Raw genomic sequence first — 27,974 nt, 5'->3', positions numbered from 1 at the left:
AGACAGTAGGTACAGTTCCCAGATAAAATCTGAGATGTTTTAATCTCTTAAAATCACAGAGCATACTAATTTGTACATGTTAACATTCTACTTAAAAATTAAGACTTTAAAAAAAAAATTTAACTGAAGAAGCTAGTCTTCTCTACCACTAGAAAACTATTTTCTCAAGGATTTAGTAAAGAAAAAATCAAACTTCAAGATCTACACACGAAATATCTTTTATTGTGAATTATACAAAATCCAAACTCCAAACAAGCACCGTTTAAAAGATCCAATGACATAATGTTTTAAAATTGTTTGCGTAACAGCTTTCTGTAAATCTGAGTTAACTTAAATTAGTCAGTATAACATTATTTGTTTTATATTTACTGACTATAATTATCAAGTTGTAAGAGCAACCAATAATTACAATCAGATTAATACCTGACAGAATTTTGATGTCTGAGAACACCTGGATACTGGAGAACATCCATTTAACCTATCAGTATAGCTTTCCTTCACCACAGAAAATATTTTATTCAAGTTCCTAAAACAATCTTGAGTTGCGTTCAGTTTGAATCAAAGAAAAAGGCCAAGTTAGCATACAGAAATACACAGTTTTCATCTGGTGGAAACTGAAATCAATGTATACATTTTAATCAAATATCTGCCCTATGGCATGTTTCCAAGTTTTTAAGAGTCTACCAGGCTAAACCTTTTGCTGCCTTCACTGCTTTTCCTCTGTTTTTTCCCTTTCCTTTCTCTCGCTTTGCCTTCAGCTTTTTTCTTTGCCTCTGGTTCATCCATACGGGGTACTGTCCATGCTGGTCTAGAAGACTCTTTTTGTTTCTCTTAGTATCAGTCTCCATTTTCATGTCATCTGAATAAAGAATGGAAAAACTATTAACACTCGTGTATGAAAAATCAATCCTGTGAGAATATATTAATGTGCTGAGAATGTCAGAACTGAAGAGTCTGACACTACAAAAGATTTTTAAAAATCCTTTATTTGTGGAATGGTCTTTGGGTAACACTCTGAAAACTCCTTATAGCACATTCAGTGGAATCACATACATGCTGCCACATGTTCCTGCAGCCATGAAAAACATAAAGTGTTTGTGAGGAACTAAGGACATCACCTAGTCAGTCACTGAGAAACGTTTTAAAAAATATTATCGTGATCGTCCTTCTTTGGAATAGTAAAGGTTAAATAGGAAGCAGATACCGGTATATGGCTTTGAGCTTTAGAGATAAGTTTATAGCTCTGAGCACATGCGCATTATAAGAACATTTCTCAGATTACTTGAGCTAAATAAGATTAAACTGAGCCAATAAGAAGGGTGCCCCACACTTTTAATGGATAGGCCTTAGAAGTAAACGGATCGATTAGGAATGACTGTCCACTTATAATGAAGGGAGCTTGGAAGAGGTGGAGTAGTAAGGAGCAGGCTTGTGATGAGAGATGGGCCAGAGAGGAAAGATACAGATATATCCTGAGGCTGCCACACTTTTTCTATCAGACAGCACCCAGAGAGCCAGCTCTACTGATAAGAAGCTTGTGAGGAAGCTCAGCACAGCCATGCTGTGGTCATATCCATCATCAACCTTACCTATTATGAACTACTGTGTCCTTCTGCAGGACCTCACCACAGTATACAAGGCCTCACATGATTCCTCCTACCTGGCATTCTATTAATTTATTTATCTGGTTTATTTTCTGTCTCCTCCAGTGTAAATTTCATTAGGATGAATGCTATTTCTCTGATATTCATCACTGTTTTCACAGTGCTTAGAATACAGCCTGGTGTATATAGCCACGCAATAAACTGCTGAATCAGTACTTCAGGTACTATCCCAGGGACTAGAGATATAGTGGTCCTTATAAGCTCCTTGCCCTCATGGAGTTTACAATGTTCTTTTGAAGGAAGAATAACAAAGGAAACAAAATCTCAGCCCGTAGTAAGTGGTTTGTAAGAGAGGAAAAGGAGCCTAATCATAAACATGGTAGGCTCTGGGAAGCACATGGGAAGGCAATGAGGGGTTTAAAAAAACACAGAAGTGACAAAATCTGGTTTATGCACTGAAAAAAAAAAAAAAACAACTGGCTGCTATGTAGAAGGTAAATCAGAAGGGAACAAGAGCTGAAGCAGAAAGAAGCAAAAAAGTTATTATCATGGTACAGGCAAGAGTTGACAGTGGTTTGGATACAGGTGACAACATGAAAGCTGGAGAAAAATGGATAGACTCCTGACGTATTTTTGGGATAATCCTTAAGACTTGCTAATGGTTTAGATGTGCGGGATAAAGGAAAGAGGGATCAAGAATGACCACTAGGTCTGTGGCTTAAGAAACTGTTGAGTAGTGGGGGAGGGGCAGTTGAAAAAACAGAAATAAGGAGAAACGTGAGGTCAGTTGAAGCAGAAATGAGGAATCATACTTATACAGGTAGATTACTAAATGGGGAGACACCCCTGCCCTGAGTCTCATCCCCCATTTAGCTCCTTTAATACGCCAGGAATTAGGGCAGCCAGACGTTCCCTCAGGCAGGAGACGAGAGGATTCCTCTCTAGAGATGATGATCAACCCGAAAGACCTACAGACACTGCTATAGGAGATCTCCCAATAAAACCACCTGGGGCCTGTTCAATCATTCTACAGTGAAGACGACCAGTTAATAAACATTCCCTCATGACAGTCCCGCAGCTTCGAATCATCATTTTAGTCCCTCACTTTTGAATACAGACAGACATTCATTAGGTATTTGAGAAAAATCTCTAATATGAAAGACAGACAAAAAAATAAAGGAATGGAAAGGCGGGGACCTGACAGGAAAGACAGACTATGCACAGAGTAGATAAAAACTTCAAAAGCAAACAAACTGTAATTAACATCCTCAGAGTGATCAGAGACGATAATATATTAAGAATAGGAGACTATTTTAAAAAAAGAAAGAAAGAAACAGTAAAAGAACAAAAAAGAACTTTGGAAAGTGAAAATATTATAGCAAAAATAGACAACGTAAAACTAAAGTTGAGGAAATCAGAAAGCACATAACAAAAGGAAAATAAAAACAGGAGAGAAAAAAAAATTAGAGGATTGAGCCAAGAAATTCAAGAATGCTTGGGCATCTAATATTCAGACCATATAAAGAACAAAAAGACAAACCCAATTTAAAAAGACAGGCAAAGGACTTGAGTAGACATTTCTCCAAAGAAGATACACAATGGTAAATAAATTGCTCAACAGCCATTAGTCGGTACTGTTGTTAGTTGGTGTTGAGTAGGCTCCAACTCATGGCAACCTTATGTATAACAGAATGGTTCTGCACCATCTTCATAATCACTGGTATGTTTGAGTCCATTGTTGTGGCTATTCATTAGTTATTGAGGAAATGAAAATCAAAACCACACTGAGACACCACTTTATACCTACTAAGCTGACTACAGTAAAAACAGTAAGAACAAAAACTAAAAACAACAAGTGTTGGCAAGGATATGGAGAAAGTGGAACGCTGGTACACTGCCAGTGGAAACGTAAAATAGTGCAGCAATGTGGAAAATAGTTCAGCAGTTCCACAAAAAGTTAAACATAGAATTACAATCTGACCCACGAATTCCACTTCCAAGTATATGCCCAAAAAAAGTGAAAATAGGTATTCAAACAAAAACTTGTACACAAATGTTCATAGCAGCACTATTTACAATAGCCAAAAAATGGAAACAACTCAAAAGTCCATCAACAGATGAACTGGATAAACAAAATGTGGTTTACATATACAAGGAAATATTATTCGGCCATAAAAAGGGATGAAGAATCCATACACACCACAACGTGGATGTCCCTCAAAAACATGCTGAGTTAAAGAAGAAAGACACAAAAGGCCACATACTGTATGATTCCACTTATGTGAAATATCCAGAATAAATAAACCCATAGAGACAAAAAAGCAGATTAAAAGTTGCAAGGGGCTGGGAGGAGGTGGGAAAGGTAAGAGATTGCTTAATGGGTATGGGGTTTCTTTTTGGGATTTATAAAAATGTTTTAGAACTAGACAGATGTGATAGTTGCACAACATTGTGAAAGTAGTAAATGCCACAGAACTGTACACTTTAAAATGGTTAATTTTGAATTAGGTGCATTTTACCTCAATTTAAAAAAAAGAGTGAACAGGCAGGGGTGGTGTCTGCGTGAGAAAATGGAGACAGCAAACAATAGGAAGTGTTTCAAGAAGTGTGGATGAAATACAGCAGCAGATTAAGAAAAATGTTGTATCAAGGGAAGGTTCATTCTCTCTTTCTTTCTTCGGTAAGATGGGAGACCCCAGAGCACGTTTATGCTATTGGGAATAACCCAGCAGAGAAGTAGAGATTTATAACGGGGACAGCTGCATGAGTACAGTCTTTGAGGAGGCAAAGGGGAGAGGATTCAGAACACAAGTGGAGAAAGCCACCTTTGAGAGAAGCATTAATAAAAGAAGGAAAACAGAAACTATACATTCAGAGGCTTATACGTTTAGGTAGTGGGGAGGTGAGGGTATTTCTCTTGACTGCTGCTATTTTTCAAACAGGGTAAGGTAAAAAGCTTTTTATGGTTTTTATTAGTGTGGGGTGGCAGAGGGATAGAATGGGAAAAGAAAATAAGAAATAGACATTCTGAAGAAGAGGAAAGGAAACTTTTAGGAGTGGAAGGCTGAAGAATGCCACTTTCTTCCTTGATCACAGCACACCAAATAAATATGCTTTAAAAGCCTGGGTGTTAAGAATGCTTAATTCAGTGTGCTGCCCAACTGGTGCATTAGAATGTGAAAACCACTGAAACTTTTCTGCTGAAATTAGCATTGCATACAGCTTCAAACTTTCTAAGTATGACTAAGACACAGTGGTCCCTAGAATCTGTCAAAATCAATTACAGCAAAAGCTTGTCATTCTAAAAACGACGTATAAGCACGTAGGACTCAGAACAGAAACTAGATCTTGTGAAAGGTAACATAAAGAAAGACCTCCTATTCTGCCTAGACCCTGACTGAACTGTGAACCCTTCCACCCAGGGTGTGTCTGTTTGTCTATTCCTATAGTATACCTATTCCTGAGACACTGAGGCAAACACGTCCCACCCTGAACAATCCAAAACATGCCTATTCACATGAACTGGCTTTAGAGTCACAGAAAGGAAAATGATAGAAAAAAACATGAACTCACCTTTTTCATCATTCATCTCACATTGCATTTTCTCTGGACAATGTTTGGGTACCACAACAGTTGCTATGTCTTGAACGTCTTTCATTAAAACATCACCGTCTACTCTGAGAATATTTTTAAGTCTGTCGAGTTCCTTTGGGGCATTCTTTTTTCGCTTTTCAGCACGCATCTTCCTTTTCCACTTACTCCGTAAGCTTTTAGCCATGTTTTAACTGGAAAGTTAACAAAAATACATATACGAAAACAAAAATTTACTATCTGTGATGGTTAAGATTGTATGTCAACTTGGCTAGACCATTATTCTCAGTGTTTTAGCAGTTGTATAATGTTGTGATCACCCCCATGATGGAATCTGCTGAGTGGTACTGGCAGAGGCAGGGCCTGTGGCAGCTCACCGCCCTCAGTTTCATCTCTCTGCCTTCTGTAGGTTACTTTCTGCCTGCTCGCCTTGCCAAGGTTTTTGGCTTGTTCCAGACTCAGCATCTGCCCCTTGCTGTCTTACCTCCGGTTTGTGGGACTTGAGCTAGCAGCTTACCTGCTGATCTTGGAATTCGTCGAACTTCTCAGCCTGCGAGCAAGAGTCTGGTTCCCCAACCTGCCGACCTTGGGTTCGCCAGCTTCTGCGGCTACGTGAACTCGGAGAGGCCTCTACCCTGATCTGTGGACTTGGGACGTTTTAGCCTCTACAATTGCATGAACTATTTCCTTGATATCAATCTCTCTCTCTATATATATTTATACGCTTTACTGATTTTGCTTCTCTAGAGAACCCAGCCTAAGACACTATCAAAAAAAAAAAACACAAAGGCAAATCCTTGGAAAACCAGGTCAACAAATACCTCTACAAAACACAAAAAACCCGTGGCCACTGAGTCGATTCCAACCCACAGCGACCCTAGAGCACACAGTAGAAATGCCCCAAAAGGTTTCCAAGGAGCACCTGGTGGATTTGAACTGCGAACTTTTTAGTTAGCACCCATATCACTTAACAAAACACAAAGGCAAGGTAAAATGCTTCACTCTGTTCGTGATTTATGATGATTTAACATGCAATTTGTGTGAGGATCAACATGGCATGTACAGTCATTAAATAACAAAACAAAACAAAACCCATTGCCGTCAATTCCGACTCATAGAGACCCTATAGGACAGAGTAGAACTGCCCCCATAGGGTTTCCAAGGAGCAGCAGGTGGATTCAAACTGCCGACCTTTTTGGTTAGCAGCCCTAGTACACTGTAGCTCTTAACCACACCAAATCAAACATTCTTGTGTCCACTGGCAAACTAAAAATCAAGCCAATTCTGAAAGCTCTTTGAGTTTCCTTACAAGATGCAGAAATTTAATTTCTCCAGAAATGCAAAGAGCATCATCACCTTACATGTATACAAGAGCTTACAAATTATACAATGTTTTTATAAACATCTTCTTGTAACTGAATGATTTGTCCCCAAACCTACCCTTCCCGCGCCCCAGTCTTCCTCATTATTCACTCCCTCAAGCCAACCTATTTTAAACTGGTCTATTTCTACTCTTCCTTTCTCTTCAACCCTGAGTCCCAGCCCCAACTCCTCCATAAGGTGGTTAGTGTGGGCTTTTAAAAGCTTGAAGCATGCCACTACCTTTCCACCTGGCCCCTGCCTCCTTTATCTCATCTCACTCTCCACCACCAACCTCAAGCTCCAATTACATATGAAAAAAGTTCAAATTATGTCCATCTCAGTACCATTACAGTTGTTGCTCCTTTGCCTGGGAACTGCTCTTCCCAAGGCTGGAGCATTCCTCATGCCAGTGTAAACTTCACTTCTTCAGAGAGGGCTTCTCTGACCCCGGTAATCTACCCTCCCTTTATTCACTATCACATCATCTGTTTATTTCCTTTATAATTCGTGCTACAATCTGAAATTATCTAGTTTTTCTGTTTCCTACTGTATCCACGAAGGCAGGGGCTAAGTAGGTCTTGACTAAGTAGATCTTGTTCACAGTTGGATCCCCCTATGCATAGCGCTTTGCACATAGTATAAATATTTGCTGAGTGACTAACTAAAAACCACACTCCTTGAGTGACAATGTTTGGACACCAGCAGCCACAAATTCACTCTGCCCTTTGTCTACAACAACCCAAATCCCGTGAAGGGGCTAAGACAGAGGGCTGCGAAGGAAGCCGAAGGAGGCGCAAAAAAAAAAAAACGGTTAAGCGCTGGACTACCAGCTGAACGGTTGGCATCTGGAACCCAGCCAGAAGCGCCTCAGAAGACTGGTCTGGTGGTCTGCTCCGAAAGGTCACACCCTGAAAACCCTATGCAGTAGTTCTACTCTGCACACATGGGGTCGCCATGACTCGGCATCAATTTGACAACGACAAACAACCTTGAGGTTGGGATTAACCTGAATACGGGGAAGACAGATGGCTGCCACTAAGATCACGGGAATCCCTCGCCCTTAAGGGAGATCTGCGTCTCAGAACAAAGCCTGGCCCAGAGAGGGACGAAGCTTGAGACAAGAGTCTTTATATGCGGCGGAAATGAATTCCAAGTCCCAAGCCCCACTAGACCCGGGAAGCTCTGAACTCACCGGACAACACTCACAAACTCACACGCAGCAAGACCATGACACCGACCGGAAACCTTCGCACTTCCGCCTTCCGGACAGGCCCCTCCTTCGGCGGGCGCGTTGCACGCCGGGAGCCACAGCGGCCCAGAAACGCCTCGAGAGGCGGGGTCTTCGGGAGCCTGGCGGTGACGCAATTTCTGCTTTGGGTGTTAGTTCCGGACTGTCTCTTAGCTCTTTTCAGACTGGTGTAGTACCCGGGCTTTGGGAATGCGGAAGAGAATCCTGCTCGCACTTTTGCTACGCCCGCTTCCCAGATCCCGGACGTGGGTTGGGTGACCCTGAGACCCAAACCAGAGAAGTGAACCGAGTCTGGTCCCTGCTAGTCAGGTAGGGAGGTCGGAGCCGACCTTTTGATCTCACACCCGTCACTTGATACTCCCGGTTCTCCTTAGACGGAATCATCTAGGGCATGTGTTCTTCTAGCTGCCAGGTTGGGATAATTAATTTGGAGCCCTTAAATTTTCCTAACCCGGATGATGGTTTCACGTATTTCAAAAACTTATCAATTGTTCACTTTAAATATGTGCAATTTGTTGTATGTTAGTTATACTTCAATAAAGCTGTTACAAAAAAAAAAAAAAAACTTTCCCATCCCAAAGAAGGGTACAAATGGTAAAATGATCAAACTAATTCAGTTCAATGTTTACCTGGCTGATTACTTAAAACTATGTACTAGATAGTGCTAAGCCTAGGACAGTTATCTTACGTGATGGTCACATTGGTCACGACCACCACCAGTTCTTGTATTATTTTACATATGCGCCTAATAGCATAGACCTTGGAACCAGACAGGTCTGTGATGTATTTTTGGCTCCAGAACTTACTTGTGAGCGATGTGGATGAGTAATTAACATCTCAGAGCCTGGATTTCCTCGTCCGTAAAGTGAAGATATTACAGTCCCCTTCTAACACAGATCCTCGGTAGGTGACCTCAACAAATGGTAGCTCTTATCATTTTTACATCTTTGTTGTAAGCACATAGCCAGATAGTACTATTTCTTAGTATTTTCTAGAGATTTACAGTGTACACCAAAAAGCAAGAAATTGTCTTTAATGATGGCCTAGTTAATCCTTAAGGAGCCCCGGCAACACAGGATTAAGCCCTAGGCTGCTACCTAAGAAAGACTGGCAGTCTACTCCCATAAAGATTACAGCCTAGAAAACCCTCTGGAGCAGTTTTACTCTTGTCACTATGAATGGAAAATCCACTTGTTGGCACCTAATGATAGTTAAGTCCTGTCTAGCTGATAGCTTTTTTCCTTTAAATTTGTGTCTTTTAAGAAACCATGCATAGTATGGAAATTACTCAATTCAGAATGTTTTTGTTTTTTTAAAGAGCTTCCCCCACCAAAAAAAAAAATCACATAATATTACAAAAAAAACAAGTATACTTGGGAAACTGGATTCTTTAAATTCTTTGAGAGGAAATGCATTTCTATTTTACATGTTAACCATATATCTAAGTGTTTCAAATTAGAATTTAGCCACCTCTCCCAAAAGTATATACACACATTGCATTTGAAATTAAAGCTGTTTTCAGGTAGTCCAAATTGACTGTATCTTGCTACAGATACCAGAGCAAGACTTTGAATAGATAATTCAGAAAATTACTATTATGAAAATGTCATGGTGTTAAAATATATGCCATAATTTAGCATTACTAATGCTTTACAAAGCTGAATCATGGTCTGCACTATTGAAATTTTTGTGATGTTCCTCACCAGTTTGTATAAAAGCAGTTCTAACAGAATAGTTAAATGGTCTTAGTGTATTTGTTGTTAGCTGCCATCGAGTCAGCCCGACTCCTGGTAATCCCAGACACAGGGGGAACAAAAATGTCATCCTCATGATTGGTAGTAGACACGACTGTGATCCACAGATTTTCATTGGATGATTTTTTTCAGAAGTGGATCACCAGGCATTTCTTCCTAGTCCATCCGAGTCTGGAAGTTCCACTGAAACCAGTTCAGCCTCGTAGCAACACGTAAGCCTCCACTGACAGATGGGTGGTGACTGTGCATGAGGTTCATTGACTGAAATCAAATCCAGGTCTCCTGTATAGAAGGTGAGAATTGTACCACTGAACCACCACTGCCCTTAGTGTATTTAAAATTCCTTAATTCATTCCCTCATTCAAATATGTGAATATGTACTGTTTGATAGGCAGTATACTAGATATGGGGCCCTGGTGGCACAGTGGTTAAAAGCTATAGCAACTATGGCTGCTAACCAAAAGGTTGGCAGTTCAAATCCACCAGCCACTCCTTGGAAAGCCTGTGGGACAGTTCTATTCTGTAGAGTCGCTATGAGTCAGAATCCACTCGACGGCAATGGGTAGATATACAAAGATGAAGGAAACTGAACTACGTCTTCAAGAAACTTTATCCCCTGATGGAGGGACAAGGTCTAAGGATCAAACTGGATATTGCTTTGGCTTCTTGCAGAGTTGGAAAGTTTATGGAACTGGAGGTACAGTGGTAGTACTGAATACCTGGCAGAAGGTTGCCTGGTTCCCCATCTCAAAGGCATGCTATGGGCTCCTGCAGACAGGCCTATCCCATGGAACCTGTGATCTGCATCATGACAAGGACCAGGAAGGATTCTGGGATTCCAGATGGTGACCCTACCTTGCCTGATGCTAGATAATGGGGATGTTTCAAGACAAAGCTCTACAAAGGTGAAAGAAACAAGCAAGAAGTTCCCAGTTGCTCCAAAAAGTCCTGTGGTTGGTGCTGACACCAGCTAATCTCCAGAACTGCATTAAGTGGGTCAAAGCCAGGTCTGGGGCCTGCAGAAGAAAAACAAAAGCAGATGACAGAGCCTAGTGCACCTCTTTACCCAAATCATATTCAATAAATACAGAAGTACTGAGATACTGCTCTTTCCTCACTTTCCTCCTACCTCTCTGGCTCTTCTTCCTTTGTTCCTCACACAATGAGTTACCTGTGTGGCTCTGTCCAAGTCCTGATAGTTCCACTTAATATTTCTGGAGTCTGCACCAGACTTTACTTGATGTAAAAAACTGAAATTGCATATGCCCTTATCCAGAAATTCTGCTTATTCCTCAGCCTAGGCAAACTCACACCTACGTACAGTGAGCCATATACAGGGACATCCATAGTAGCACTGACTGTGACAGTGGAGAAAACATACAAAATTCATTGACAGAAGAATGTAAAAATAACTATGGTTCATTTATAAAATACTCTACACCAGAGGTTTTTAAACTTCTTGTTCTTGAGATCCCTTTATATTCTTAAAAATTATATTAATCATATTAGAAATTAAAAGTTTTAATTAAAAAATGATAAATTCATCGCATGTTAACTTTTATGAAAAATGACTATTTTCCAAACCAAAAAATAATTTAGTGACAAGAACAGCACTGTTTTATATTTTTAAAATATCAAATCTACTTTTGCTTAGTCTTTAATTAACAGTTCAGTCCATTCTGCCTTTTGATTAAAAATATTAATAATATAAATAAAACCGGCATTAATTAAGCACTGTTAATATATATATCTAATTTAATCCTCACAACCACCTAATATATAAGGCATTATTATTATTTTTCCTATCATGAAGATAAAGGAGCCCTGGTGGCAAAGTGATTAAATCATAAATATGAGGCAAAAGACCTAAGCAAGGATGGGTAAGTAACTCACCCAAGATCACAGTCAGTTGCCTGGATAGCAAGCTCTAACCTACATGCTCTTACCCACTGTGCGGGGTTAAACTTGAATACACAGCCACGAACATTTGAGTATTCAACAATTAAATGATAATGAGGAGGGGGCCAAATTTACATCTAAAAATCTCTGGAAGCTAAATCTGTAGTACTAATTTATTTCCATTTCCTATCTGGGAAATGGTGCTTAGTGAGGGAACTTCCCAAAGCTTTGCTGGCAGCTGGCAACCTAACATTTTGTGTGGCCCAACACAAATGAAATCAATCACAAAACACTATTTTCCAAACACTTTTATTTTGAAGTATATATATATATATTTAATGACATATGAACCGCTCAGCCCCTAATAAATAACTACTAATGATAAATGAGTATTTTTGGGGTCCTCTAACTACATGAGAAGGTTATGATTTTAAAAGTGAAACCTGTACTTAAAAAAAAATTAAAATCAAATTTTATGTCATAATATCTGACTTTAAAGCAGACCTTTAATTTTTAATACATTATTTTATAATGAAATGCCATTAACATTTTACTACAATTTTAATACTGTGCTGAATAATTATCTAGGAATTTTTTTTTCCAAATAAGATTAAAAAATCTAGTAAAAGGAGATTTACATTTTATAATAGTAAAGACACTAGTATTTTAGAATCATAATAAAAATCTATCATTAAGGAAAAATTTATTAGACAAAGATAAACAGATATTCTTAATCTAATCTACTCATGAAATTATTTTGGAATTGCAAATGCGCAATCTACGTATGGCAAATTTAGATTGAAGAAAATAACAGAATTTTGATATTTAACCTCCAAAGTAGAGTACAGATTATTTAATATTTAATTATATCTCGAATTTTAATACTGAATAAAACAGTTTCTATACATTGCTTTCAATCACTTTTTATTAACTGCTTCCAATAAACGCAACAGGTGCAGGAACAGATTGATGATATCCAAGTAAAGGCTGATGGTAGCCAATATATACTCTTCAGGTGATAGCCTATGCATCAGTGAGTGAGTGTCATAGATGATGAATCCACAGAAAAGAAGGGCTCCCCCAGCAGCCAAAACCAGCTCCACTGTCTCACTATAAAAAAATAACTATAGGCAACAGTAATAAGTTTATATTTGAGAACAGTAATAAGAGTACTTAAATTACTTGCTGCACTGATCTACTACTACGTATGTATTTAATATTGGTGTGCAACTTTGAATACAAATGTTAAAAGCAGAAAAAGCCAAGGTAGGTCCATCCTTGCTTCTGTTGGATGGGAAGATGGCTAGGTGAATGAATGGATGGATAGTTTCCTTTCCATTAAACTACCCACTTTACTTTGAACAGTAGCATTCAAATATAAATTATTTAGAAATATATTTCTTTTCCAAATTAAATCTGCCTCGTGGAGGCTGATAATTACAAGGGCCTCTTTTAATATGGTTTAACTCATTTGTTCACCTTTCTTTCAATCAATAATACTGATCAACATAAGACCTTGATTTTATAAAGAGATTATTCTATAATCATTTATATATAAATGCTCCAGACAAATTATAACTATTATGACAATACCTATTACAGCTTTTTTGAGATTATTATACAGGTAGTCCCCGACTTACGACATATTCAAGTTACGACGCACTGCACTTATGACTATTTCTTTATTTGTACATCTTATCGTTAGTAATATGTATTACATATAGTGTTGCAGCATGTAATTTGCTGATGTTATCATTCTCAGATGTTCGCTCGCAGATGTTCAACGTTATGGTTTACTGTTCAAAACACTGCTGTAGAGCAGGCTATGGCCTGGTCTACAATGAAGTCAGTGTCAGTGTTGGTGTAGGGAGTCATAACAGATAGAAAGTTGGGCAATATTCAACTCTTAGCAACATATGACAATTGAACTGCTCACATGCCTTCATTGTTAAGACACACACCAACTTCACTATATATCAGGCCTATAAAAAACCTGTTGCTGTCAAGTTGATTCCGACTCACAGTGACCCTACAGGACAGAGCAGAACTGCCCCATCTTTCTCCCGAGGAGCAGCTGGTGGGTTCGAACTACGGACCTTTTGGTTGGCAGCCAAGCACTTTAACCACTGTGCCACCAGGGCCTATAGCATGATCTTATTCAGCATTTTGTGCCGTCAGAAGCATCAGTTGTTAATTTCATCACTGGAGTAAATTTTTATGATTTTATAATCTGTATTTTTTATGTGTGAATGTATTAAATATATCTGCAAGTTTACATGTAATATTTCCAACCCCCAAAGACAAAGATCAGATTTATAAAGACACAGATAATAAAAGGCATAAGAATGAAAACTAAAAAAAAAAAGCAAGTATTCAACTTATGTCAGAACCAACTTATGAAGGAGTCATCGAAACAGAACCCTGTCATAAGTTAAGGACTAACTGTATTGACATAGAATTATTTTTTAAGTTACCTTCAAGAATCCTGATAAGCACAAAATCCACAAAACAGCAAATAGTCTATAAAAACAAAATATTAATAATTTAGAATATTATTCACTACAAAAAACTTTGTAAGCCCACTCAAATTTTTCTGAGAAAACAAAGAGCCTTGCAAGAAGAAATCCATCCATATTTTTGCCAAAGAATAATTAAAACGTAAGAACTCATACATTGAATGCTATGCAATACCCATTTTGGATGAGTTTTTTATTTTAGGAAATTGAAAGCACAGCTGTCTATTCAACACTTGTTTTTATGGTTTACAAAACTAGTTTAGAGTATCATTTTAAAAGTTTTTAATTGAAACAAAGAAAATACTGATATAAGCAGAAATATCATTGGATGCATTTTAATTCAGTAAACTATAAAACCTAGAAAATATATACATGAACAAATGAAATGTAATTGTACTTTAAATCAAATAATAATAGCAAGCTATTCTAAGAATGTGCATATCAAAGTTCTTCTGCGTACTCTATTCCATTCTTATTATAGAACTTAATTTATGTATGTAAATTTGCCACTGCTATAATTTTGAGTTACCACTCAACTGTTAGAGAGAAAGTATAATTATATGACAAAGGATATCTAAGAAGTCAGTCCTTTGTTATCAAATATGAAACTTGGGAGCCCAAATACACCTATCTGCTGCTTCAGGTCACAAGGGAGTAACAAAGGCCAAATTTACCCTCCCTTCTTAACTAAAAACCAAACAAAATATATGAAACAGCAGCTACAGGACAGTGTTCTCACGGAGGAGAAGGAAAAGGAAAATATATTATGAAGAGGCTGAAATAGAGAGATTGTTTAGCAGGAGTTCCAGAGAGTACACTAGAATGGATGGGAGAGAACAGAACAGGAGGAAACTGGGTTGGGAAGAGCAAACCTTTCATCATATACATCACAAAAATATGTATGAAATAGCTCCCCAAAAGAAAATGTTGCCTCTCCCTAAATCAAACTCTATTCTAATAAAACTATTTAAGCAGGTTGCACAATGAATGGTCAGTACTGGCTGACTAACTGTATTTTATCCTGATAGAGAATTCTGGTAATTTGGGTTACCAGAAACATAAGGGGGAAAAAGGAAGTTTGGCAAGAGCAGACTTTTGTAAATTTTTAGTGTTGTAACAGGAAAAAACAACAGAAAATGACTGGGTGATTGATTATGTGCCAGTAGGAAGCCATTGGGAGCTTAGAAAAGAGTCTATGCATTCCTACCAGGTGAGGGCAACAGAGTACCATTATCCTAATATGAAAAGATCATTCCACTGATTTGTTTGAAGATGCATGCATACATCTCCAACACCTGGGAGAATTAATTACCTTGCTTTTTTGCCACAAAGATGTGGATGGTCTTGATAGCATTTATATTAAGATAAAGGCCTAAATACTTTAAGTAAATTGCACACTTTTCATATAAAGCATCCAAGTCTAGCCTCTCAAAAGCTGGTATTTTTGATACTCACTTCCTTTTCACTATAGAGAAGAATCAAATGACTCAAAGTCACTATCTCCTTGTGTGCTCTGGGAAAGAGCAGACCTGGCCCTAGTATTCAAAGAGATGATCTCCTATTGCCCACTATTAAAAGTTAGTACTGAAAGATAAGAGCATGGCATTTCTCTCAAAACTATAATATTAAAGACATCTATCATTATAGCCAAGAATATATAACTTACCCTGCTCCAAATTTGCTAAAATCTCTCTTAGATTGTAGAGTATATGCAGTTAAACCAAGAAATACTGCAGTAGTCAGTATAAAAGCTTGTAGAATAATGTATACATCATAGAAAGTGACTGTAAAATTAAAACACTGATTAAGAATGCATATAAACATGCTCAATAAAAAACAACTCTATTTGGCATTTAACAGAAATACTTTATATCTCCTTCTGTACTACTTGCCAATAAAAACAATTATGGAAAGATTCCTTATTCAGCCTTGAATACTGGTATATGCCCATAATGCAATAGAGGCTCCAAAAAATTCAATCATACAAAACAAGGGCTCATATTATTATGAAATTAATGAAATGAGTGGCAAGATAATGCACAGCTAGCCAATCAGGAGTTCCAGCAATAATGACGGAATAATTCTCAACTATTCCTGTCTCAGCTACAGTTGGTGGTAGTTGTCCCTCATGGTTTAAATATTAGTAGTGATGATTCTGTGTCCTGTGGCTTGCTGGGAATTCTTGGATAGTAGCATCCATTCTAGCAATCACTTGTTAGTTGCCACTTAGTTCATCAGTCCCATTCAAGGAAATTGGGCAAGAAAACTTACTGATGCTGTCTGGGCTTGACTGTCATTCCCCTACCCTGCAGAGGATAGAAACCAACCACTAATTGCTTTGTATCCAAATCTGAATTCCCTTGGAATGCGTTATCGTAGGTTTGGTATCTGGTACTGAATACATACCAAATTCTCTTCTGTAATTTTAGAATGACCATCTGGATTGACTATGGCTATGATAATACAACTGCTTAACATTTTAACAGAAAGATAACTTATAACATTTTAAGAGGAGGTCAAGTGCTTTGAACTCAAAACTAAGTAACTTTTAATTTTTCAGAGATTAATTATCCAAGTTATTTCTATTCCTAAATGATACATTATTGGAATTTCTCTGTTTATGTCATTATAGGGGTAGGAAGGTAAAAACACACACACAAAAATAAAACATGAAGTCAGTTTTCACACTTGTCATTAATTTCAGTTTACAATTAGGGAGAAAAAGATGTTATAATTAATGAGAAAAATGATTTTTCAGATTATCCCATCTATGTATTCCTACTCCCAATTCCAGTAATACTGAAACAAATCTCTCTCCTACATCCCTTATACATGTTGAGGGAAGGAGGAGGCAGAAGATGGATTTGATAATAAAATTAATAGTAAGTAAACAATAATACTCTGTTTTAAGTTGAGAAATTTCAATTTTATTTATTTTAGTATTTATTACTATTTATACATACCGACTCTCTTAAAAAAGGAAGAAGTGGGTTACCAAAATATATAGATTCAATAAAATTGGAAGAGAACAGTAAAAACCGTAATGACAAAATAGGAGGAGATACATAATAATAACCGTTAAGGATTAACAATTTACTGTTACTGAATATAAGAGCTGACTCTGACCTTTTTTGGCAGACAAGGTTAACCATTTCATCGAGACAATCAGAATAAATAATGAAGTTTTTACTTGAGGCATTACATAGGGTACATCAAGTAATGATGAAAGACATTTGCCTTCAAACACATGCTTATCACCAAACATAGAAACAGAAATTACCACTGTTTCTTATGGTGCCAGTTGATAAAATATGAGGATATAAACGTAAAAGCACAGTTCAATGCAGGCAGCACTTCAACGGGCTAAACTCAAGTGATCAAAGTATATGCCTCAAAAAACAAGTTATCAGTTCCCGTAAGATCCCCTTCAATTATGGAAAAGACTAGCTATAGTTGTCTTAATTTTATAAATGGAGAAATGCAGATGAAATATGTCCTCTAGGCCTCTTGTTTTCCTTATTTTCCACTACCTCCAAGCTAAACTGAACTATGTAAAGTATAAACATTTGACTTTTGCTTGTATTCTAAGAATTTCTTCCTCCTATGCCTATTTTTGGAATATGACATTCCATGATGCTAAGCTTTAGTCCCAAACACCTTTTTACCCTCAAGATTTGTTCACATTAAAAACATACTCTAACATACAGCAGCACAATTACAGCTTACCAACAATGGCCACAGTCAGAGCTTCCAGCAGTGTCTAAGAAAAAGAAACTAAAATTATATAAATGCATGTAAAATTTAGACTATCTCACATTTTTTTAATTTCTAGGAGTTCAGTGTAGTTCCGTATGCATGATCCCATTTTAGTTTCAGAGCAGCCTTGTAAAGATGTGGGAAAGATACTATGCCCACTATAAAGAAAATGGGACCTCAGTATACAGGGTAAGTACATGTAGATTCTAGTTGTGATTCTGTCACTCTTTAAACCCTAATCAGATTGTTCATATCTGTAACAGGAAGTTTATTATTTACAAATAATATAGGAAATTCTATTTTTCACACTCTCTGTAATGCAAATAAAAGTGAAAACTGCAAATTACATGTAGTTTATAAAAAAATCTCAGTATCTCACACAATATAAGAAAAACAAAATATTTAGGCAGTACTATTTAGGTGTGGCAGAATCTTGAAGCTGTCCCCCAATATTCTCTCTCCCCTTCTTCCCTTATAACAGAATTTTTGGCTGGACACACTGCTGCTCAGATTATAAACATTACATTTTCAGCCTCTCTTGTAGCTAGGTCTGGCCATGTATTCTAACCAATGAGATGTGAGTAGGGAGATATACAGCTTCCAAACTGTGCTCTAAAAGCAAAAAGTCTTGTTCTCCCCTTTCTATTCTCTTTTTTTTGTGTGTGTGTGTGTGACTGGATGGACCGTGGATGTGGTGGTGAGCTATCTTATACCATGCAACACTCTAGAAATGCCTAACAATAGGAGGAGGCTGGGCCCTGACAACTTCAATGAACAGAAAACTCATTCAGATTTGTACATGAAAGAGAAATAAAGTATCTTATTTAAGTCATTGTTATTTTGAGTCTCTGTCACAAGTAGATGAACCCACATCGTAAATAAAATATTAGGGGATATTGAGCTTTGCCTGCTAACCTCTGTTTCCCCTTAGTTACATATTATTGTTTTGTTTTACATGCTTACTCTAGTCCGATTTTGTCAACCATTAAATAGACCATATCACAAAATGCAAAGCCAAAAGTATCAGTAAACCAAAAACCCGTTGCCATCGAGTCGCTTTCAACTCACAGAGACCATACAGGACAGAGTAGATCTGCCCCATAGGGTTTCCAAGGCTGTAATCTTTATGGAAGCATACTGCCACATCTTTCTCCCATGGAGCAGCTGGTGCGTTCAAACCACCAACCCTTCAGTTAGCAACCAAGCACTTAACCACTGCACTACCAGGGCTCCTTTAAAGTATCAGTACTGGCTGTATAATCATACTCCTGGTAGAAGCACTCCCTGCACCCCACCCCTACCCAAAATCAAGAAATCATCAGAACAGAACAAAAATGCTGTTAGAAACTGTACATAGGTGTAGAGGCAACCAAGTTGCTCCCAGGTTTTGTTATAATGTTGTTGGTAGTTCCAGGGGAAGTGGTAACAAAAGATAAAAGAAATCTTTTTATCTGGGCAACAGAAAATTTGATATTTGCGACATGATTTTAAGGAAGAAATACCCTCATACTCAAGCCTCTGAAGGAAACAGGACAGTACAAATAGGAATAAAGATAAAAGACTATGAAAACATGATAAAAACAACTACAAAATAATTCCCTCTTTTTAAATATATGTATACACATGCCTCTCAAGGCAAGGTAAGGCTCACCTCCTTTCTTATTTTGGTGGAGGACAAAGCCCTCTGAGAAATGTGATGAAATGTATTTTACATGCTTCCTTATTTGCGAAACCATCTTTAGCTATAAGCATGATCAACAGTTATTATTTATCACAGCAATAAGTGACTGTCTTTCTCACAAACACTTCGCTAATGCTTTTCTAATGGGGCCTCTCCCCGCTGGCCAAAAGTTGGCCCATACCCTTTCTCATATAGAAGTCAAGCATAGTCTTTCTAGAAGAGGCTGTATGTACCACAGTCCATATTGAAAAGGAACTCCACATGACTCCCGTTTTCTTTTTGTACCTTCTCCCTCTCTACTGGGTCATAGTTGACAGGGCAAGGAATAAGCATCTGATCTCTGATCCATGGACTGCCAACCCATATACTGGCTAACAATCTATTGTGTGACCTGTGTCAATAATAAGCTCTGCCAATCAGATTCATACTTGATCAGGAATCTAAACTAAGAAAATGAAACAACTGGCAGTGGGGGCTAAAGCTAAAAGGTGAATGAAGTAGATGGGGCCCACAATGGGCCACATAAAAACTAAAACAGTAAGGAGGAAAAACTATGTATAAGGACAGCCTGAGGTAAAGAAGAGATGGAAGGGAGAGAAGATACCACCAACTCTTGCTGCTGAATTTCCTAAACTACCATTATTTCTAGAACCTTCTTCCAGTTCCTATTCTTGAGGCCTGGTGGGTTAGGGTTGGTGAGTTTCCAAGCTCTTACATCCTTAAAATAAACTCCTCATTACTTGAGACAACTTGAGTTAGGGTTGATACCTTGCAAACGAAAGAACCTAAGATTTAAATAACTTTTTTTATAATTGAAACTTCCAAAATCATGAGCTCTTCTTTCATCGTATTAACATAAACTCATTATCAGAATTCACAAACTTTCTTTAGTTTAAAGCACTTTAACACTAATTAGAATTTTGACTCTTATTTGACTACAGATATTCTTAAAATAAGTTTGGAATGTTTTAACTAATTTTTTAGGCCAGAACTCATTGATATGAAAAGAGGAAAAATAACTGAAAATATATATATATAACCTTGACTCCCAGCAACTCATTCTGGTCATATTTTAAGAATGAGCTTTTATAGGTAGGTTTTATTTTTTACAAATCACCCAACAAATATGAATTAATATTGGTTTCTCCCAACTGTGATTTTAAAAGAAGTTAGAAAGCAAAGCATTTGAGCAAAGTGGTCCTTTGAAAGAACACAGCAATAAGATAAAAATAACAGTGAGGAGTTAAATCATAAAAAGATTTCAATTTAACTTCTATGAAATTAAGGCCACAATATAATTTTTTCCCAAGGTGGAAGCAGAAAGTATCACAAGGATAATCTAATATTTTCATTTTACGTATGAGAAAACTTAGGTAAAAAAGCTAATGAGTGCCTTACCAAATGTCATGTAACCAGATAGTAGCAAAACCAGGTCATCTAATTCTAATTCAGTATTTTTCTACTGTATCCTAATATTGACCAAAAAAACCTTTGAAACTGAGAGTTAAAAATAATAGAAAGCCACAAAATTACAAGTAATTTCCTAAAATACCCTAATTTAAAAAGAAATTAAATTTGTTCTGGTATTGTTATGTATGTATGTGTATACAATTAAATAAATATACGTAAAACTCAGGAATGAACATTAAAGGAATAGACACTGTCAAAGTACTCACAAATCCAAAAAGCAGGTACAGGTTAAGGGGATGCTTATGTCTGTTCAGAGTCAATGCTAAAATCAAACCCAAACTTCCAAGGGCAAACACCAAAATTAAGGCAGGACTGAAAGACAAAATATTAAAAGCGTTTTCAAGTTTAAAATAGCATAAGTGGCATTATCGAACTTAGTAAGACATGTCTTTTATGTGTTTATGAAAATACAGAAAAATGTCTGGAAAGATCCATACCAAACTGTCAGAACAAATTATTTTTACATCTGGAAAACCTAAGGAGTGTGGAGAGGAGGGTCAGGACAAAGAAAAGAGTCTACAATGAATGGGGGAGAGTTTTCCTGTTTTACTTCATGAGCTTCTACCACATTTGAAATTTTTTTACAATTAGCATACAACCTTTTTAACTAAAACGCAATAAATGAAACTATTAAATAATAAACAAATTTTGTACATAACTTCTTTTTTAGGGTCTTTACCAAATAGCTATAATTTAAATTAAAGAATTTATCCTGAATAACAAACTAATAGCTTAATACTCCCCTTTTTTGGGGGGAGAAAGTATAGAAATTTCTACTTCTAAGAAAATATTCATTCTTTATTTTTGCTTTCCTTTAATAAAAAGAACCTGTATTACTTTTAGCCATGGAAATAATTATTTTGGAGGTCAGATCTTAAATGAATTAGGGATGAATCAAATGTAGCTCTTTTTGGAAAACTTCTCCATAAAATTATCCTAGTCATGAACTTAATTAATTAATTAACTTTAATTAATTAAAAATAAGTATTTTCCAAGTACTATCTTAGACTTTGGGGATATAAAGATGAATGAGGCAATAGGGCATATAATCTAATAAAGCAGAAAAATTAAGACTTAAAAAAGATAAGCTTCATGCAGTAAAAATTCTTAGTACTATCTCAGGAGATAAAGGTTTAAGCCTAAAATAATGTAAGCTAAAAAAAAAAAATGCAGAGGTAAACAACTAAGTTGTGGAGCATTTTAGTTATGAAAACAAATCTTTCAAGCGTTAGATAATGAACTTTTCTTACATTCCTATCTCAAAAGCTAACAGAAAAAAATAATGAACTTTGCTTTTAATATGTCCTCTTGATCGTATGCAATGTGATTTTGAAATGGTTCAAAATTGCCTCATTAGCTTACCTTTCATGTATAAATGTCCGTATAGACTCAAAGTATAAAGAAACTGTGCATGTCATTGTAGTTAAGAAAACTTGCAGAGAAAGGATGCTATAGACTTTTCTTAGAAAGTCTGAAAGAGAAAAAAAATTACATGACTGTTTTCTTAAGAAGCTATCATATTTCTAAGATCAAGTATCTTCTTAGAAAACTAAGCTTTTATTACATGCATTCTTGCTTAAGTCTTAATCCAAACTAAGCTTTTACTACATGCATTCTTTCTTAAGTCTTAATCCAAATAATGTATTCTGTAACTAAAACTAGAAAAAAGAAAAATCTTCCAAAGTGATTCAGAAATTGTGTTATCTAATTCTCCAAAAATCATTAGCTTAAAAAATTAACATTAAGTCAATGGACCAGAATATAAACATTTTCATCAAAATCAAAAGAAAGCATTAAATGCCTATTTGTACACAGCAGCATACAACAAAAAAGATTAAAGACAGGACATTTTAAAAGACAGATTCTGTCTTAAAACTGAAAACGAGTAATAGAAAACAAATGGTTACAAAAATTTTTTTTAAATCTTAATTTCCACAGCAGTAAAAAGTTTCCCTAAAATAAAATTTATCCTTCAAAGGTAAATATGTAAGCTTATCTTATGTATTATCTTCACTCATGTATTTTTCTCACATATAGTACTGCTGCCCCTATTTTCTATAAAATAGCAAATTCCTACCCTGCAGGATATTTTATTACCAACCTAAATAAATGAATGCCAAGTCCTAATGATTAAAAAAATACTTATTACAAAAGTCTTCTGATATACAGATGGTATAAATAATACTACGAACACCCAAGAACCTATCACTCCATCTTCAGAAATGGAAGAGTAACAGCACTTCCCACATACTCCCTATATACACATACTGATAATATCCCTCTCCCTTCATCCTCAATTAACTGCTAACCATCTTCCAAGATGCAGCCCCCACAATGAGTTTATGTTAAATAATTTGGAAAGGGATATCGAGAATGATGGCACAATTTGAAGAATGCAACCACTGTCACTGAACTATACTTGTAGGAAGTGTTGAACTGGTGTATGTTTTGCTGTGTATACTGTCACCAAAAAAAAAAAAAAAATTCAGCCCCCACTCTGAATTAGATAGTCTTCTTTCATGCTCCCGTGGGATCCTAAACATATTTTTCATCACTTTATAATTGATAAGTCTACTTGTCCTTCACATCCATTAAACTCAAAAGACTGAAAGTTCCCTAATAACATGTCTTACTCATTTCCATACCCCTAGCAGCATTTGGCTGCTAACCAAAAGGTTGGCAGTTCAAACCTACTCAGTGGCTCTGTGGGAGAAAGACCTGGCAATCTGCTCCCATAAAGATTACAGCCTACAAAACCCTTTGGGGCAGTTCTACTCTGTCACACTGTATCACTATGAGTCAGAATTGACTCCACAGCACCTAACAATAACAATAGCACCTAGCACAGTAGATAGCACAGAAAATTTTATTTTTTCAAATAAATTTACATTGAACGAATGGTGACTTTTGCTAGTCATGGAAGAGAAAAAATATTCTGATGAAGAATAATGAAGCCACATAACCTACTTAGAACACTGTGCTTAGACAGGCAATAAAAACCTTGTTAAATGACTATTACCCAACAAAAGAAGATATGCTGTTGTCTCTTGCCTGTCATGACTGTGCTCATGTGGTAGATGTTATGAAATTCCTCTTTTAAAAAATTCCTACTAAAGACTTGCCTTCCCAACAAAGGGTGTATTGATCTGATAGTATGTCAACAAATTATCAAGTAATAAAATAAATCTTTTATAAGAATAAAGGAATTTTCATGAGTTATTAAAGATTTAATCCTCAAAAGCCAAACATTCCATCTTAACAATTTTTCCCTCTGGAACACTTTTCAAAATATATAGCTCCTAACAAGGGCAGTGTGTTGTTATGACGCTGAACAGATTTCAGCAGAGCTTCTAAAGGAGGACTAGGAAGAAAGGCCTGGCAATCTACTTCTGAAAAAATCAGCTAATGAAAACCCAATGGATCACAATGATGCAATCCAAAACTGATCACGGGGATGGCTCAGGACCAGGCAGTATTTCGTTCTGTTGTAGACGGGGTCGCCATGAGTTGAGAGCCAACTTAACAGCAGCTAACAACGTCTTAAACAGGTTTTACTGAACATATAATTTAACCATTGATTCACAGTATCAGTTGTACTTTGGCCTAGGTGTAGGTATATATCTTGAACCAAAAAAAGGTAAATAGTGCTCATCTCCAAAACACATCTACAATTTACTTTCCTAAAAACGCCCTGATGTCTGACAGTTATATACCTACACCTAGGCCAAAGTACAACTGATACTGTGAATCAATGATTAAATTATATGTTCAGTAAAACATAAAAGCAGAAAGAAAAAAATATATACTACTACCATGCAATGTTATTTGGGCTATCTTTCTGCAAATTTAATTATTAAACCAAAGATCAAACCATTATTCCCCCAAGGGATTTTCTGGGCTGCCAAAAAAAAAAACATATTCGTTACTTTTGATACCCCATTATGTAACTCAGATCTACTCCATATGATACATACTCTTGACTAAGAAGCAAAAGTTAATGTTAAGTCTTATCATTTTATGGAATGTTTTTACAATTCAAAACAGTGTACACAGAAGGATCTAATGTTTGTCTATGTGTATGTGTACACATGTGCATCTGTAATAAAAAACGGGAAGAATGTACACCAAGGTGTTAATAGTGGGTTTCTCTGGGCAGTATGACCAAGGATGATTTTCATGTTCAGTTCTTTGCTAATCTGTTTTTAAGATATCATCAATATTTATTAGCTTTTCTAATAGAAAAATATTTTAAAGAAATTTATGCTAAGCCTATAAATCCATCATAGGAAATTATCCTTATGCAAATATTCCAGACTACAAACTTTTTCTGTACACTTTAAAAATGGGACCTTAAACTGGATCTCAGGGAAAAGCAACATTTGACAACCATTTTCAATAACTAATATAAACGTGGCAAAGAACATGCACACACAGTTCACAAGGGGGAGAAAAAGATTCAGAATGAAAAGAACACCAGCTAAACAACATCTTCCAAATTTTTATTTAGAGTCCTGATTTCTCTTCTACCTGACATCTCAAACTTAACACGGCTGAAACAGGAACTCTTAATTTCCACCCCAAATCTGTCTTTCTCCCAGCCTTCTCATCAGTAACCAGCACCACCGTCCTCCACATAGGACATCTTTGATTCCCCTCCTTTTCCTTGTCCCCATATCTAATCCACCAGCAAGTGCTATAGCTACTAAAAATAAATAAATAAATAAATAAAACAACCCACTGCCAACCAGTCTATTCTGACTCACAGCGACCCTATAGGACATAGTAGAACTGCCCCATAGGGTTTTCAAAGGGCATTTGGTAGAGTCGAACAGCTGACCTTTTGGTTAGCAGCCATAGCTCTTAACCATAGCTACTACTACTTTCAAAAGTAGAACAGGTCCACCTCTTTCAGTCTCCTCTGCTAGTACCCTCACCAGAAACTGCATGATCTCTCACCTGGACCAGGGGCAGATTATCCAATATGCAAGGTAAGCACAGTAAGCTGAAACCCATGTGAAATTGTTCACTACAGTTTAGTAATTAAGCACAAGTAAGATCGTGATTACCTTGCTTACTGGGTCATCCGCCCCATCAGGGACTGTAAATTTGAAAAGCAGCTTTGATTCTGTAGGACAGTGCTGTGGGGTTGGGAGAGAGAGATGCCAGCCATACCTAGAAGCAGAATCTTTGACGTAGTGAAAAAATGTGAAATCATTCACTACAGATTAGTAAGTAAACTGGATAATCCGCCCCTGCTAGTAGCCATCCTAACTGAAATGCCTTGATGACAGGGACTGTGACTTTCAAAATTTTTGTTTACCCCACTGCCTTTAGATGAAGTATGAAGGGGTTGCTCAATAAATGTGGTTTGTTTCTTAAAATTATGTTAGTAATTCAAATGTTTCCTTATACTGGTAGTACCTTGACTGAACAAGGCCTCTCTAAGGAATGCCTTCTGTTCACACTCCTGACACCATGTCCACAGATACTCCATTTCCTGCAATGGCTGCCATTTTCTATTCCTGTCCTTCTCTGAAGTGACCTAGTCCCTCCCTCATTTTCTGGGACCAGCAGGAACCCTCAATCTCCCTTTGGTATCTATGAGTTAGCCAGGTGTTGGAATCCACTCCCGAGTACCTCCAGTGTTGTTGTTAGTTGCCTTCAGTGGATTCTGACTTCAGTATCAGTTAATTATTCCATTGTATCACACTGTCATTATCCATTTTACAAATGAAATTTCAGAATGCCTTCTTAGTTTAAAAGACACACACTAAAAAGCTGTGCTCATGTGCCAAAATATTTTAAAATTCAGTTCCAGAAATAAAGATGCTGAACACCAAGATTCTTAGTGCGTGAGAACTATCTTCACAATCCCCTTTCAAGAGCAATTCCAGCTGCTAAAATAGGATGAAAATCTGGGGCAATTTATGTGATCAAATGGTGAACTAGAGCCGACAATTATTCCACTTACACGAAGCTGAGCGTTTTCAATTCAAATTAACTTCTGTCCACTGAATACTACATCATAAAACTAATACCATGCAAAGTAAAAACTAATGGTATTTTTACTGATTTAGGAAGCTTCAGTAGAGGACCAACGAAAAAGAGGAAGACAGTCAACAAGATGGACTGACACTGTGGCTGTAACAATGGGCTCAAGCATAATAAGGATCGTGAGGATGGCGCAGGACCCGGCAGTGTTCCGTTCTGTTGTACATAGGGTCGCTGTAAGTCGGAACCGACTCCCGGGCACCAAACAACAACAGGAAGCTTCCATTTTAAGGAACTGTCTCAAAGGTAATACTCAAAACATGTTAAGTTCTAGATCCTGTGGAGAGAAAACAGCGAACACGATAGACAGGATCCCTGCTCCTGTGGAGTTTAGGAGAGTCTCACAGTAGAGAGGGACAAGTAAATGGAAACTTATGAGGCAGTTCATGCCCCCTAAAGCTGAAACATTCAAACAGATAACTTCCTTCAGCTGCACGTTACAAAGATGATACAATAAACCTATTTTCACCAAAAAAAGAAATCTTTTAAGTTTCTTTTAATATAAAGAATGCCAGTTAAGGCTGCTGAGGTTTTCATCAAGCCCTCTCGCACCGAAAAAGAGACGAGATTAAAGCAGAATAGGCTCCAGGTTAAGTTCCGGAGCTCAGAGCTAGAAGACCATCTTGCCTCACTGGGCGCTCTTCCTTCCTGAGCCTCTGGGGAGGGGAAGGAGCTCTTCCTCCGAATTTTTAGGCGAGGGCGCTGCCTCTCATCCCCGGGGACAGGGGAAAGGCGCCGTGGGCGCTCTCCCCTTGAAGCCGCGGCGGCCGACCACGCTGAAAATCCGCCTTCAGAGGCCGACCGCACCGCAAGACCGACGACGGGCCGTCAGGAAAGACTAAAGGAGTGAATGCCATACCCATTCGGATGTGCACGCTGGCAGAGGCCACGCAGCTGCCATAGTTGAAGTCATCCTCGATGGAGAAGGAGGAGTACCGAGGGTCTGGGCTGGCCATGGTGGCGACAAAACCGCCAGCCACCCCGGTCGAGCAGAGACGACACTCACAACAACGGACACCAACCTAGTTCCGGGATGAAGTG

General features: G+C 37.3%; 2 protein-coding genes across 4 annotated transcripts; both read right to left on the bottom strand.

Moving 5' to 3' along the window:
* Window positions 1-164: 164 nt before the first annotated feature.
* On the bottom strand, window positions 165-7,886 carry LLPH (LLP homolog, long-term synaptic facilitation factor). Of its 2 annotated transcripts, none has more exons than XM_023736099.1 (3): window positions 5,713-5,775; window positions 5,178-5,389; window positions 165-859 (listed from the first exon to the last, which is right to left on the bottom strand). In XM_023736099.1, the coding sequence occupies exons 2-3, from the start codon at window positions 5,380-5,382 to the stop codon at window positions 681-683; spliced, it is 384 nt and encodes a 127-aa protein (XP_023591867.1). In that variant the 5' UTR covers window positions 5,383-5,389; window positions 5,713-5,775; the 3' UTR covers window positions 165-680. The 2 variants fall into 2 exon arrangements, with proteins under 2 accessions (XP_023591867.1, XP_004381599.1); XM_004381542.2 differs by lacking the exon at window positions 5,713-5,775 and adding an exon at window positions 7,750-7,886 and having other exon boundaries at window positions 173-859.
* Window positions 5,258-27,974, bottom strand: TMBIM4 (transmembrane BAX inhibitor motif containing 4). Of its 2 annotated transcripts, none has more exons than XM_023736098.1 (7): window positions 27,793-27,974; window positions 22,245-22,353; window positions 21,089-21,194; window positions 17,702-17,735; window positions 15,642-15,759; window positions 13,934-13,979; window positions 5,258-5,389 (listed from the first exon to the last, which is right to left on the bottom strand). In XM_023736098.1, exons 1-7 carry the CDS (start codon window positions 27,887-27,889, stop codon window positions 5,375-5,377), a joined length of 525 nt encoding a protein of 174 aa, XP_023591866.1. In that variant the 5' UTR covers window positions 27,890-27,974; the 3' UTR covers window positions 5,258-5,374. The 2 variants fall into 2 exon arrangements, with proteins under 2 accessions (XP_023591866.1, XP_004381598.1); XM_004381541.2 differs by lacking the exon at window positions 5,258-5,389 and adding an exon at window positions 11,753-12,583.

Source organism: Trichechus manatus, unplaced genomic scaffold (genome assembly GCF_000243295.1).
Source record: "Trichechus manatus latirostris isolate Lorelei unplaced genomic scaffold, TriManLat1.0 scaffold00086, whole genome shotgun sequence".
Taxonomy (NCBI): domain Eukaryota; kingdom Metazoa; phylum Chordata; class Mammalia; order Sirenia; family Trichechidae; genus Trichechus; species Trichechus manatus.
Note: the sequence above shows the minus strand (reverse complement) of the source record. Positions and strands in the feature narration are given on the sequence as shown.